Below are 15169 nucleotides of genomic sequence, written 5' to 3' on the forward strand. Positions count from 1 at the left end.
AAAACAATCTAAGCTTGTTTTTTTATTATTATTATTTTAACATCTACTACAAATGTGTACTTTCCCAGCAAGCACAGATTTTGGTTTAACTTAGGCCCAATGCACACTTACGCATACATGTGTGTTTTCAGGATCAGGGTCTTAGATGTTAAAGGCACAATCCTGTAAACTTTTACTCACATGAGCAGTCTTTACTCGTGTGAGTAGTTCCAGCGAATTCAGTGTCACCACCCACATGCGTAAGATTTGAAGGATCAGGTATTAAAGCAGCTCATTGTATTTGAAAATATATTTTGGGGTTTTCTCTCTAGTTTTTCCTTTGTTCTCCCCAATCACTGTGTTACTATACCTGTGTCTGAATCCATTTCTCAGCTAATCCTAAAGTGCTACCCAGAATATTCTTGGTGACTTTTCAAGTTGAATGGCACAGCAAGTTGCTGGTTTTGCCTCTTAATGCTGCTTTGTGATGGATAACGACTGTTTCAAAATTTAGAATGTTTTAAAATGTGTTTTCTCTTGATGTTTTTATATTAGAAATGCCAGGTCCTTGTTTCCTTTGCTTTGCTGTTGGATGCTGGCTTCGCTGATACTTGATTTCTTTCCCAGAGCAATTAAGGAGGTTGGGAATGCTGATTTTCACATAGTCTAAGGCCTGGTCTACACTACGAGTTTATTTTGAATTTAGCAGCGTTAAACCAAATTAACGCTGCACCTGTCCACACAACGAAGCCCTTCATTTCGATATAAAGGGCTCGTAATATCGATATTTGTACTCCTCCCTGACGAGGGGAGTAGCGCTGAAATCGGTATTGCCATTTCCAATTAGGGTTAGTGTGGCCGCAATTCGATGGTATTGGCCTCTGGGACCTATCCCACAGTGCACCATTGCTCTGGACAGCAATCTGAACTCAGATGCACTGCCAGGTAGACAGGAAAAGCCCCGCAAACTTTTGAATTTCATTTCCTGTTTGCTGAGTGTGGAGCGCTGATCAGCACAGGTGACCATGCAGTCCCAGAATCAAAAAAGAGCTCCAGCATGGACCGTACGGGAGATACTGAATCTGATCTCTGTATGGGGAGATGAATCTGTTCTATCAGAACTCCGTTCCAATAGACGAAATGCCAAAACATTTGAAAAGAATCTCCAAGGCCATGATGGACAGAGGCTACAACAAGGACTCAACACAGTGGTGAAACTTAAGGCGCTGAGACAAGTGTACCAGAAAGCCAAAGAATCAAATGGACGCTCACAGAGGGTGGGGCGACTGTCGACTGTAGCTATCCCACAGTTCCCGCACTCTCTGAAAACCATTTGAATTCTTGGCTGAGTTCCCAAAGCCTGAAGGGTCAAAAACATTGTCACGGGTGGTTCAGGGTATGTGTCGTCACTCCCTCCCACCCCCCCACCCCCGTGAAAGCAAAGGGAAAAAAATCCTCTCTCGCCTTTTTTCTGTGTTGCCGTATGTCTACTGGATGCTGCTGGCAGACACGGTGCTGCAGTGCTACACAGCAGCATCCCTTCCCTTCCCTTCCGGACGGCAGACGGTACAGTATGATTGATATCCATCATAGACTCATGGACTTTAAGGTCAGCAGGGGCCATTATGATCTAGTCTGACCTCCTGCACAATGCAGGCCACAGAATCTCACCCACCCACTCCTGTAACAAACCCCTAACCTATGTCTGAGTTACTGAAGTCCTCAAATCATGGTTTGAAGACTTCAAGCTGCAGAGAATCCTCCAGCAAGTGACCCGTTCCCCATGCTGCAGAGGAAGGCAAAAAACCTCCAGGGCCTCTGCCAATCTGCCCTGGAGGAAAATTCCTTCCCAACTCCAAATATGGAGATCAGTTAAACCCTGAGCACGTGGGCAAGACTCACCAGCCAGCATCCAGGAAAGAATTCTCTGTAGTAACTCAGATCCCACCCCATCTAACATCCCATCACAGACCACTGGGCATACTTACCTGCTGATAATCAGTAACTTACTTAAAGAACAGCAGCACTGCGCCATAGAGACTGTATTTCCCAAGCCTCAGTTCAGAGCACTGGCACTGAGAACATCAGGTGTATGTGACTACAACTTTTGCAGTTAAGACCACACAAAGTCATTGTCGTCCCGTGAGTGCTCCTGGCTGGCCTCGGTGAGGTCAGCCAGGGGCGCCTGGGCAAAAATGGGAATGACTCCCGGTCATTCCTTTCTTTAAGCTTTGTCTAATGGAGATTCAGCCATGTCTGGAATAGCATAGCAGCTAGATGCTGCCCTCTCCTCCCCCCTTTGATCTCTGCTTGCAGAGGCAACAAAGTCAGCATTGTTTCAAATTCATGCATTCTTTATTACTTCGTCACACAAATGGGGGGATAACTGCCATGGCAGCCCAGGAGGGGTGGGGGAGGAGGGAAGCAACGGGTGGCGCTGTTGCAGGGGCACCCCCTAGAATGGCATGCAGCTCACCATTTCTGCGGGATGTCTGGGGCTCTGACCCGGAGCGGCCGTTTTCCTCTCTGGTTCTTTAGTAGGCTTGTCTGATATTCTAGGCAGGAATGACTCTCCCTTTAGACAAAACTTAAAGAAGGGAATGACCTGGGGAGTCATTCCCTTTTTTGTCCAGGCACCCCTGACCGACCTCACTGAGGCCGGCCAGGAGCAACCATGACAGTAGCAGACGGTACAGTATGGCTGGTAACCGTCTTTGCTAACTTGCAAAAGGCAAGGGGATGCTGCTGTGTAGCGCTGCAGTACCGTGTCTGTTAGCAACATCCAGTAGACATATGGTGACAGTGAAAAAAGGCTGAACGGGCTCCATGGTTGCCGTGCTATGGCGTCTGCACGGGCAATCCAGGGAAAAGGACGCGAAATGATTGTCTGCCGTTGCTTTCACAGAGGGAGGATTGAGTGACGACATTTACCCAGAATCACCCGCGACACTGTTTTTGCCCCATCATGCATTGTGATCTCAATCCAGAATTCCAATGGGCGGGGGAGACTGCAGGAACTATGGGATAGCTATGGGATAGCTACCCACAGTGCAATGCTCCGGAAATCGATGCTAGCCTCAGTACATGGACGCACACCGCCGAATTAATGTGCTTAGTGTGGCCACGTGCACTCGACTTTAAACAATCTCTTTCCAAAAAACGGTTTCTGTAAAATCGGAATAATCACGTAGTGTAGACATACCCTATGACTAAGAGAAGGGGGGAGGGATATGGGATGGCTTGATATTTATGATGCAAAAACAAACATCAAAATATTTAAAGAAGGAAAGTTTAAGACCATCTTTATACATCATAAAGGAACAATAGAGTGACCTGGATATCTTGTTTGGTTTTGAATCACAGTTCTCCTTTCACTTCCATATCTTTACATCAAAATATAAGCAAAGTGATTTTTATGAAGCTGTTTTCAGTTTGAATTTGGGACACTTCCACTGAGGTCCACCTGTGCTATTGGTTTTCCCAAAGTCACTGATAGCACCAAATAGGTTTCCAGTGGATCTAAAAGAGAGTATTTTGTTACTAACTCTCCTCTTTGTTAATAGTCTGGTGGGGCAATATGGAGATTTTTTGTCTAGGACTCTAGATATAGCTGTTCCTAAATGCCCTATAGCAGTGGTGGGCAACCTGTGGCCCATCAGGGTCATCCACTGGCGGGCCGCAGGACAGTGTTTATATTGACTGTCTGCAGACACGGCCGCCTGCTGCTCCCAGTGCCTCCCCGTTTGCTGTTCCTAGCCAATGGGAGCTGCGGGAAGCGGTGCAGGCCACAGGGAGAAAGTGAATTAGGAAGTGTCATTTACTCCTTCACCTAACACAAGACCCAGGGGTCACCCAATGAAATCAACAGGCAGCAGGTTTAAAACAAACAATAGGAAGTACTACTTCATTCAACACATAGTCAACCTGTGGAACTTATTGCCAGGGGTTGTTATGAAGGCCAAATCTTAAACAGGGTTCAACAAAGATTTAGATAAGTTCCTGGAGAGTAGGTCCATCAGTGGCTATTAGCCAAGATGTCAAGGATGCAACCCCCATGTTCTGGGCATCCCTAGCTCTAACTGCCAGAAGCTGGGAGTGGATGATAGGGGATCACTCAATGATTGCCTGTTTTGTTCATTCCCTCTGAAGCACCTGTCATTGATCAGAAGACAGGGTACTAGGCTAGATGGACCATTGGTCTAACCCAATATAGCTGTTCTGATGTTCCCTCCTCACAGGTCACCGTGACATACAAGAGATGAAATGAGACTGAAAAGGGCTAAAGAGCTGGTGACAGAAGTCCCAATCCAACTGCATCTTTAAAGACTTACGTTGTAGCAAAGCTTTGGTCTACACACAGATTCAGCTAAACTGGTGCAACCCTCTAGTTTAGATTCTCTTTACACGAGTATAAGTGTCTTAAATTGGTTTAGTTTAAATTGATTACAAACAGATAATCCAATTTAAGACTCTCCTAAACAGATTTAAGAGTGTCCACATCCGGGGATTGCACTGATTTAATTAGCTCAGGGGGAGGAGGGGTGTTATATTGCTGCCTGAAGTGGCTAGGAATTGGGTAGTATCCCTTTAAATAGTTAACGAACCCTCTACTAATCATCGTCTTCTATTTTTCACAAGCCACCAGAGTGCTTCCAGAGCAGCAGTGTGAGGGCCGGCCTTAAGGGTGGGTGACATGGGTGACCACCCAGGCGCCACGGTCAGGGGAGCGCCATGGTCAAGAGTCTGCAGAAGGGCTGTGCTCACCCAGGAGAAGGGGATAAAAGGGGACTGTGTCCCCTCTCTGCCCTTCCGACAGCATGACACCTGCAGCACTGCCCCCGCTCCATCTGCTGCTGCTCTGCCTGCTGAGCGGCTGCCAGCTGCTTGGGGAGCAGTACATTTTCTGTTAGGCCGGCCATGAGCATTGTGCATAGGCTTTGCAATGTAATACATAGTTAGTAAACATACTTATGTGGTCCCCACTATACCCGGGTGGTTCCTTCCTGTTACATCTGTTGAGTAAAGAGCAAAAGAACACCACCACCCATTACTGTAGTACCTGAGTGCCTTCCGTATAAAATCAACAGCAGTAGTGAAGTCCCCAGGGAATTTCTAAGCAAAAACAGTGTGTAGACAAGCCCAAAGTTTCTTTGCCTCTGCTATAGCATCTGCAAAGTCACAAACAGTGGGGAAATGGATAGCTCGGCTGAAATTTATTCAGATAACTGTTTGGAGACTACTTACAAATAATGAATATAAATCAGGATTGGTCTGAAAACAATTCACTAACTGAAGAGATGGCTATATTCCAAACTTACATTATTTGAAACAAACAATTTGACCAGCCATCCTAACTGCAGCCATAGCATTAAATATTTTATTTAATGGATATATTTCAACACAGCTCTTCTCACTAGTGTACCTGGCCCTCATTCTATACTATCCATTCCTGGTCTTCTTTGCTTCCTAAATCCCAGATTAAAATCCTTTCACAATGTTATTTATCATGAATTTAAAACAGAAAATTTCCCTTTTCAAGTGAACATATACGTTTTGATCCTTCATTAGTAACTGATCGCATGACCCCAGTGCCTTTATGGGACCCACTGAAATCAGTGGGGCTCAGCTCAGATCCAAGGGCCTGTAATAGTGGTTCCTAGTGCAGGACCAGGACCACAGTACAGACATGCCACCAATTTTATGTCTCTATATGATATTTGTGAGGTACTAACTTTCCTTCTTTTTCCTCCTCAGTGAGTATCAAAGTGGACACAGCTAACTGTAGCGGTAAAAGCCTAGAAAATCACTCAGTAGTTTCAACAGATATTTCTCTCTCTCTCACACTCCTTTTTTTAATCAGCATCCTGACAGCAGAAGGAAGACAGAGACTTTGGCACATGGATTAACTACTATCTGTTTCTATTTAGACAAGGACCAGCAAAGCCGGAGGTGCTCTCAATTCAGTGGCCAGGAAAACGTTCAAATCGAAGATTTCAGAGGAACAGTAGCTTATCACCAAACAGTCCTCATTTAAATACAGGTATTGTCATTTCAACTTTTAAATGTATTTAAAACACACACAGAAGCAAGGCAGCCATGTACTTGTCCTCAACATTTTAACCAGCAAGTACAAATCAACGAATGTGCTATTATAGCTGAAAGCAATCTTCAGTTTAATACAGCAGCCATTAGCTCTAGCTGTTGAAGCAGAACAAATAAGCATACTGCTACAGCCTCAAAGTGTCCCCTTCCATAACGCTGTTTTGCCATCCTGTAGGATCATTGTTTTTGTGCTATGAACTGAAAACACCAGTCTATATTTCTTAGCTATATTTATAGATAGTGGTGATGGGAAGAGATGGGATTATAATGAAGAGGGGGAAAAAACACCAAGAAATAAGTTTATGCTGCCTGCATTACTCACAGAGTGGTCATGTGTCATGGTTGAGGGGAGAAAGTGTTTTTATGGGGGGGGGAAATAAGGACATTAGCTTGAGGCACAGCAGACATCTCTTAGGTTGATATGAAGAATTAGAAATGACAATTTTGCCTTAGGAAAAAAGAAATATTGAGAGGATACCAAGCCAAAGATAAATGTTGGAATTGTCACTAACCCAGAAAGGTGCAGGAAAGGAATCCTCAGCCTAAATATAGATCTCAGGACCATGACATTCGTGCAACACAGACACCGCAGAGCATGATGGGGAGGGATTGACACAGCCCACTTCTCTACACCTGGGCTCTTGGCCATGTAATTCTTCCCATTTGCAGGTGATGCGTCCACTTCCCCCCATGTATTCTCTTGTGAAGCACCTTCTATGGTACACAAAATTGGTGAAGAGTCCCCATTGCATAGGCTTTCTGTGTACCCTATCCAGCAAAATTAAATGTTCACAGTGTTAGGCCCCCTGTCCTGCTGTGATGCAGTGAATTTTTGGCTTAGATCACTTTTTCAGGATAGGGCGTCATGTAATTATGTTACCACTAAGGCTGTCGATTAATCACAGTTAACTCACATGATTAACTCAAAAAATTAATCGTGATTAAAAATATTAATTGTGATTAATTGCGGTTTTAATCACACTGCTAAACAGTAGACTATCAATTGAAATTTATTAAATATTTTTGGATATTCTTCTACATTTTAAAATATATTGATTTCAGTTACAACACAGAATACAAAGTGTACAGTGCTCATTTATATTATTATTTTTATTACAAATATTTGCACTGTAAAAATGATAAACAAAAGAAATAGTATTTTTCAATTCACCTCAAACAAGTACTGTAGTGCAATCTTTGTCATGAAAGTGCAACTTACAAATGTAGATTTTTTTTGTTACATAACTGCACTCAAAACCTAAACAATGTAAAACTTCAGAGCCTACAAGTCCACTCAGTCCTACTCCTTGTTCAGCCAATCACTAAGACAAACAAGTTTGTTTACAATAATAATAATAAGATAATGCTGCATGCTTCTTATTTACAGTGTCACCTGAAAGTGAGAACAGGCATTCGCATGGCACTGCTGTAGCCAATGTTGCAAGATATTTACGTGCCAGATGTGCTAAAGAATAAAAAATAATGTGATAATTATTTAGTGACTGAACTCCTTGGGGGACAATTGTTTGTCTCCTGCTCTGTGTTTTAGCCGTATTCTGCAATATATTTCATGTTATAGCAGTTTCGGATGATGATCCAGCACATGTTGTTCGTTTTAAGAATACTTTCATTGCAGATCTGACAAAACGCAAAGAAGGTACCAATGTGAGATTTCTAAAGATAGCTCAAGCATTCAAACCAAGTTTAAGAATCTGAAGTGTGTTCCAAAGTCTGAGAGAATGGGGTGTGGAGCATGCTTCCAAAAGTCTTAAAAAAGCAACACTCTGCTGCGAAAACTACAGAACCTGAACCACCAAAAAAGAAAATCAACCTTCTGTTGGTGGCATCTGACTCAGATAATGAAAATGAACATGCGTCAGTCCACACTGCTTTGGATTGTTATCAAGCAGAACCCGTCATCAGCATGAATGCATGTCCTCTGGAATAGTGGTTGAAGTTTCAAGGGACAAATTAATCTTTAGTGAATCTGGCATGTAAATATCTTGTGACACCAGCTACAACAGTGCATTTGAACGCCTGTTCTCACTTTCAGGTGACATTGTAAACAAGACGAGGGCAATTTTATCTCCCGTAAACAAACTTGTTTCTTTTAGCGATTGACTGAACAAGATGTAGGACTGAGTAGACTTGTAGGCTCAAAAGATTTACAGCGTTTTGTTTCTGAATGCAGGGTTTTTGTACATAATTCTACATTTGTAAGTTCAACTTTCATGATAAAGAGATTGCACTACAGTACTTGTATTAGGTGAATTGAAAAATACTATTTCTTTCGTTTTTTACAGTGCAAATATTTGTAATAAAAAATAAATATAAAGTGAGCACTGTACACTTTGTATTCTGTGTTATAACTTAAATCAATATACATCTCTACCCCAATATAACGTGACCTGATATAACACGAATTCGGATATAACACTGTAAAGCAGTGCTCCGGGGGGGCGGGGCTGCGCACTCCGGCAGATCAAAGCAAGTTCGATATAACCCGGTTTCACCTATAACGCGGTAAGATTTTTTGGCTCCCGAGGATAGCATTATATCAGGGTACAGGTGTATTTGAAAATGTAGAAAACATCCAAAAATATTTAAATAAATGGTATTCTATTATTAACAGTGTGATTAATTGTGCGATTCGTTGTTGTTATTTTTTTAATCACTTGACAGCCCTAGTTACTACATTTCTAAATCACAGCGTACAGTGGAAAATCTATATCAGACCACTTTTAATTATTGTGAAATTATAAAGAATTAACAAAGCATTTTCCGCAAACAGTTAATCTAATGTACTTTGTTAGACAAGCCTCTTCTGTTTCAGAATTCCTATTTTGTTAGCACAGTTTCAAGGTTTCTTTTTCCTAAGGCAAAATTGACTGATATCTTCATAATGACCTAGGAGATTTTGGCTCTGTCTCCAGCTACAATCCCTGCTTTTTTTCTCCTCCTTCCTTTTACTCTGAACATCAACTGTGATATTTAATCTTAGTAATGCATGCATCACAAAGTAGGTTCTTAGATTCTCTCTCTATGCTATTGTCCCATTTTTTTCCTTCTTCACTGCTCATAAATATAGCTGATAATTATTGTCTTGTGTTCTCTGTTCATAGTGCCAAAACAGTGACTCCATGGTTTGACAAACTTATAATGGTATATGCAAAATATCTGTATTAGGTACATCTAATTGGTGGCACCCACATTGTGGTCTATGGACCAGTGGTAGTCCATGGAGCCCCCAGAGAGTTGGCTGGTCACATGGCACAGGCTTCCCTCATTTCCAACTGTTAAATTGCATTAAGACACACAGGGAAATTATGTGATCATGAATGGGAGGAGAGATTGTCCATGTGACAGCAAATGGGAGGAGAGATGGTCCACAAGACAGCATCTCTGTTAAGAAGTGGACAACACTAAGAAAAAGGTTGAGATCCCTTTCCTAAGTTGCCAATTACTGTTATCAAAGAGCTAAAAAAATGAAAGGTTCAAGTCTCCACCTCTCCATGTATCTGAACTTGCGTATGTTTTATTCTCTTCTCCTTCCTGTCTTCTAATTCCCTGTCATTGACTCACTGTAAGTTGTGGAAACATTACTGGTGGAAGGCTTGAGCAACAAAAAGGTGAGGCTTGCATCCCGATCTGTACATAGGTTAGGGCTTGGATTCATTTCCCTAGACAAGCAATTCCAGCAGAGTTTCAACAATTCCAACAACACCCAATAGAGTTTCAAAACACTGGCGTTAACATGGAATTCAGTTAAAAAATAAAAAAGCTCGATAGTTTCTACTGCATCCTGTGAAGAATCATGTGCTTTAGGAAATCACTATTACAGGAAAAATTGTTCATTTAATTTACTAGTTACGCATAAACAAATGTTAACAATCAAATTCATCCTAGCCTTTTTTCAAGATGCAAAATAAGTTACAAGCTAAGAAAACATTCTTACATGTGTATTTATAACAACATAAAAATAAGTAAGTACATTACATCCCAGCTTTCAGTAACATTTTATCCTTCATTATTTATGTTTCTGAAAGGTTGGTTAGAGGAAGACAACCAATGGATGACCCAGATAAACAGACTCCAAAAGCTGATTGACAGGCTGGAAAAGAAGGTATATATTTCCTTTTATCTGTTCTCTCTCTCTTATTTTCAGTAAAGATTTCTGAAGCAATCCTGAAACCATAAATGGTTTTTCCTGCCATGTCATATTCACATTGCTGTTCCAACTAATAATGACAGCAACTAGCACAACAGCTACATGAGCTAAAGCACATTACATGCCCATGTCTCCCTTTCATCTTGCTTATTCCTATTGGATGATTTCATAAAAAAACAATAACACTTCACTGAATATTCACAGCTCTTGTTTTCCTGAGTTGGTATCTGTATCTGCTGTATATGTACATGCATGGCGGGAGGGATAGCTCAGTGGTTTGGGCATTGGCCTGCTATATTAATATGCAAAATCAACTACCCTCTGTTAAGTATCAGAGGGGTAGCCATGTTAGTCATGTAGCCATGTTAGTCTGGATCTGTAAAAGCAACAAAGAGTCCTGTGGCACCTTATAGTCTTCCAGCTCCTCCTACCCCAAGGTCCCCGGCTCCCTCATAACAAACAGATCGGACTTCACACCCCTTTTGTGCAAAGATATGAAAAATCACACTCACTTGTGTCTGGGGAATAACATTTTATATATCTTATCTGTATTTATTTTCCATTCCGCAAGCACAGGGTCCCCAGTGTCCATTCGCTGTAGGATCGGGGAATGTTCTTCACCTTTTCCTGTTTGAATCTTCCCACTACAACTGGTCACAAATTCTCTGATGCCAGGGTTTTCTGTCAGAAAATGCCAGTTGGTCAAAATCAAAACATTTTGTGGAGATGGTTCTATTTTAACAAAGTTCCAGTTGAGTCCTGTTTGGCTTTCTGTCAACTTGCCCACCAGCCTGCCAAGTGGCCTGATGGGGAGCCAGGAGTCTGATAACCCTGGCTTCTGACTCAGCTAGGGCTTCCAGGCTCCCAGCTCCCCTTCAGCACACTGGATGGGATGACAGGGGAGCTGGAAACCTGGCAGCCCTGTGAGCACCAGCTCCCAGGCTTGTGGCTCCTTGGCAGTCTGAGCATCCAGGGCCCACAGCTCTGAGGCAGCCTGCAGTCCCTGAGCTGGGACCCCAAAGTTTCCCGGAGCCCACAGCTTTGACTCCCCTAGAGCCAAAGCTCCATTCCTTTTTGCAGTAAATTTTGAAATATCAAAATCCTCCACAAAACAAAATCACTCTTATCTGTACAGTTCTTCCCATTTCCAGCTTGAGTTGCCATATGGTATCACATCATTACCAACCAAGCCAGTGGGGTGAAAATGAGCCCTGCACAGAGGGCCAGCACAAAGCCTATGTGTCAGTTAAATCCCACTTCAGATCTATTTGGAAGGTTTAAGTGGTGCATAGCCCTTATTCAGGCCCTCTGCATAAGGTGAATTTCACCTTAGACCAGTCTTGTACTTTCAGATTTATAGAAGGAATTTAAACATTTTTAAATTTGCCTGTCAAAACTCTGGAGCCAATTTTTTCCCTCAGTTACATAAATACCACAAATTTTGTAGGAGAGCAGAATTTGGCCTACTTCATTCTACAGTAGGGTGAAATCTGCAGCAGTTCTTGTTGCTACTTTATGTTGTGATCTCTTGCTTCACCTCTTTTACTTTATTCCTGTCCTTGCAGCTTAGTATGAGAAGTATATGGAGACCACAGGAAGTATAATGAGATGCAGTTTCCTGCATGGTTCTCTATCTGAAGTCTCCGTGCTGACAGATGAACCATTACAAATAGTTTCCTCACAAATTTTGTGATTTCCCATCCAAATTCTGCATGAGATGCACAGCAGTTGATGAGTGAATGTCATTTCACTACTGACTTATTCTGCCACCTGCTGTTGGTGGTGCTCCAGCAAATACCATGTTTACTTAAACTCCACTAGCAGCATCGCATCTGCTGTTTGCTTTTAATCACCTATTCTGTTTGCACTGGCAAAATGCCTGCTTCCCAAGGTTAAGAAGTCATTGCCCAATTGTATTCATGTTTGGGAAAAGAAAAAGCATCTTTAAATTTCTTACACAAAGCAGCTCATACAGTGTGTTGCCATTTGCCACAATGTAGCCTGTTGCAATTTGCCAAATCCTGAATTTTGCTTCACGTCTTTATTATTACAAGTATTTCTTGTTTGTTCTAAAGCGTGAAGAAACTGTCTCTGGTGCTAAAATACCCCTTTGTCACTGGGAATGTCTACAATTCAAGCTGGAGGTATAAATTCCAGTTCAAGGAGACATACCTATGTTGGCTCTTGGACAGGTAGGTAGTCAGGGTGGCTAGCCCCTTTGCAGCTCACAACTTCACTCTATTTTTAGTGCAGTGGCTCGATCAGCGCAAGCCCAGGTATATCTCTTCAAGCTGAAATTTACACCTCCAGCTTGACATGTGGACATACCCACTGGGTTACAAGTATTCCCATATGTGTAGCATTAGAGGACCTGATCGTCAGTGGGCATTTGCTAACTTTGTACATGCACTACTAGATGTGTTCACACAAATCAAAGATTTGCATGTCCACATCTAGTAGTACGCATATGAAGTAAGTAGGTACATTTGCAATCTCACAAATGCACCTGCTTGAAAATCAGACTAATTGCAGGCAGGTAGTTCTACCCACGTGCAGTTCTACTTTGTGCCTGTTCCTTCTCCAGAAGTTTCTTTAATCCAGCAGATGTGTTTAGAAGCTAATTTACCACCTCTAGCACAGGGGTTCCCAAACTTGGTTCACGGCTTGTTCAAGGTAAGCCCCTGGCGGGCCACGAGACACTTTGTTTACCTGAGCGTCTGCAGGTATGGCCGCTCGCAACAGCTGCGTTTCGCTGTTCCCGGCCAACAGGAGCTGTGGGAAGCAATGGCCTGGCCCCCGCCACTTCCCGCAGCTCCTGTCAGCCGGGAACAGCAAACTGTGGCGACTGGGAGCTGCGAGCAGCTGTACCTGCGGACGCTCAGGTAAACAAAGTGTCTTGCAGCCTGCCAGGGGCTTACCCTGAACAAGCTGCGAACCAAGTTTGGGAACCCCTGATCTAGCATATATACTGTTCACTGCTGCAATGTGGATTCTTGTAACTGCATTGTTGGCTGTATGGAAGATTTCCCAGCTATGAATGCTAGCAGTTGTAGAAGACTCTTCAAGGCCTAATTGAGCTTCCTTCTTCTCTTGGGCACATTTAGCAGCTACTTGTTAATAAAGGGATTTGCTCATAATACTACCTATGAATAAAATCTACACAAGTTTGTCCTGTACAAGACCTATATTATGCTAAATCTCAGGGTTCATTCATTCATTCCTACTTGCCTCGTTTGTGACATCTTCAGCAGAGCTTTTCTTTTGTGAGTTAGATCTAAAATATGAATGTGACTGAGCAGATTTATCACAAATTAACAACTTGCTTCTCTGTCTAGCTATTAATGGGATTTGAAATCTCTCTCTCTCCGTGTGTGTGTGTGTGTGTGTGTGTGTGTGTGTGTGTGTGTGTGTGTGTGTGTGTGTGTGTGTGTGTGTGTGTGTGTGTGTGTATATATATATATACATATATGTGTGTATATATATATATATATAATGCTAAATTTGATCCAGCCTGTAGCTCTTGTACAGCCACTGAAGTGGGTGAGGTTCTGCAAGCAACTTGTATGTCAGACTAACAACCAATAAATAAGCAGAAAGGCCTTAGTTCAAACTCAAGTAGGCTTATAGCAGAAACTGGTTTGAAATGGCCTAGTCTATTGCCCCGCCTCCACCCTCAAAAAATAAAAGTCTAAGTCATTGCCCACAGCTAATCTTTTGTGTTTATATTTGCATTATTTCCCCCTTGATGACAAGGATCTAAAGCTTGAGCCACTGGAAGAAGAGGTTTTGGAAGGAAACACAAAATCTGTAAGTGTTTTTTAAGGCAGTGAATTTATTATGGCATTTGTGGACCAATTTTGTGTAGTGTAGAATATCCATCTGCAGCTTGGTTGAAATCACCAAACTCACTTTTCAGCTAATAAGAATCTATTTTATTGTAACAGATCCTCAATACACAAGAAATAATAAGACCTAAAAGAAGGAGTATCACCAAACTGAGAGGACATGAGAAAATACCCATTATTTAGAGATAATAAACAGAGATAGTGAATCATAAAAATAAAGAAACTAAGAACATATCCAGAAATGAACACAAGTTACAAGTAGGTATACACTCCAAGAGCAAATCTTCCAAATAAATCGGTGTTGATACCAAGGTTAAACCTTAAATCAAATTAAAAAAATGAGGAGTACTTGTGGCACCTTAGAGACTAACAAATTTATTTAGGCATAAAAACTGCCGTGGGCTAAAACCCACTTCATCAGGTGCATGCAGTGGAAAATACAGTAGGAAGATATATATACACATACACAGAGAACATGAAAAAATGGGGGTTGCCATACCAACTCTAACGAAACTAATCTCAGTTAAGGTGGGCTATTATCAGCAGGAGAAAAAAAAACTTTTGTAGTGATAATCAGGATGGCCCATTTCAAACAGTTGACAAGAAGGTGTGAGTAACAGTAGGAGAAAAATTGGCATGGGGAAAGTAGGTTTTAGTTTGTGTAATGACCCATCCACTCCCAGTCTTTATTCAAGCCTAATTTAATGGTGTCCAGTTTGCAAATTAATTCCAGTTCCTCGTTGGAGTCTGTTTTTGAAGTTTTTTTGTTGAAGAATTGCGACTGTTAGGTCTGTAATTGAGTGTCCAAGGAGGTTGAAGTGTTCTCTGACTGGTTTTTGAATGTTATAATTCTTGATGTCCGATTTGTGTCCATTTATTCTTTTGCATAGAGACTGTCCGGTTTGGCCAATGTACATGGCAGAGGGACACTGCTGGCACATATGACACTGGTAGATGTGCAGGTGAATGAGCCCCTGATGGTGTGGCTGATGATTAGGTCTTATGATGGTGTCCTTTGAACAGATATGTGGACAGAGGTGGCAATGGGCTTTGTTGCAAGGATAGGTTCCTGGGT

At 42.1% G+C, this 15169-nt stretch overlaps 2 protein-coding genes across 19 annotated transcripts in view; one reads left to right on the forward strand and one right to left on the reverse strand.

Annotated features, from left to right (window-relative positions):
• NECAB1 (N-terminal EF-hand calcium binding protein 1) overlaps positions 1 to 15169 on the forward strand; it is a 125936-nt gene that overhangs the window by 96494 nt on the left and 14273 nt on the right. For 2 of the 3 annotated variants that reach the window (XM_039524898.1, XM_039524896.1), the window contains exons 7-9: positions 5907 to 6019; positions 10128 to 10204; positions 14003 to 14056. In XM_039524898.1, coding sequence (XP_039380832.1) covers positions 5907 to 6019; positions 10128 to 10204; positions 14003 to 14056 — 244 coding nt within the window. The remainder of the gene's footprint in view (positions 1 to 5906; positions 6020 to 10127; positions 10205 to 14002; positions 14057 to 15169) is intronic. The other variant, XM_039524897.1, reaches the window with a different exon arrangement.
• The window catches only part of C2H8orf88 (chromosome 2 C8orf88 homolog), a 152372-nt gene that overhangs the window by 76532 nt on the left and 60671 nt on the right, over positions 1 to 15169 (reverse strand). For 11 of the 16 annotated variants that reach the window (XR_005594135.1, XM_039524908.1, XM_039524914.1 and 8 more), the window contains one exon: positions 10767 to 10930. The exons of the other annotated variants lie outside the window; for them this stretch is intronic. Coding sequence is in view for 2 of the 11 variants with exons in the window: in XM_039524914.1 (XP_039380848.1) it covers positions 10904 to 10930 (27 nt within the window). In the remaining 9 variants the exon portion in view is untranslated. Of the gene's footprint in view, positions 1 to 10766; positions 10931 to 15169 lie in introns of those variants that run through there. 16 annotated transcript variants of the gene reach the window in all.

The sequence above is a fragment of the Mauremys reevesii genome, linkage group 2, assembly GCF_016161935.1.
Source record: "Mauremys reevesii isolate NIE-2019 linkage group 2, ASM1616193v1, whole genome shotgun sequence".
NCBI classification, from domain to species: Eukaryota; Metazoa; Chordata; order Testudines; family Geoemydidae; genus Mauremys; species Mauremys reevesii.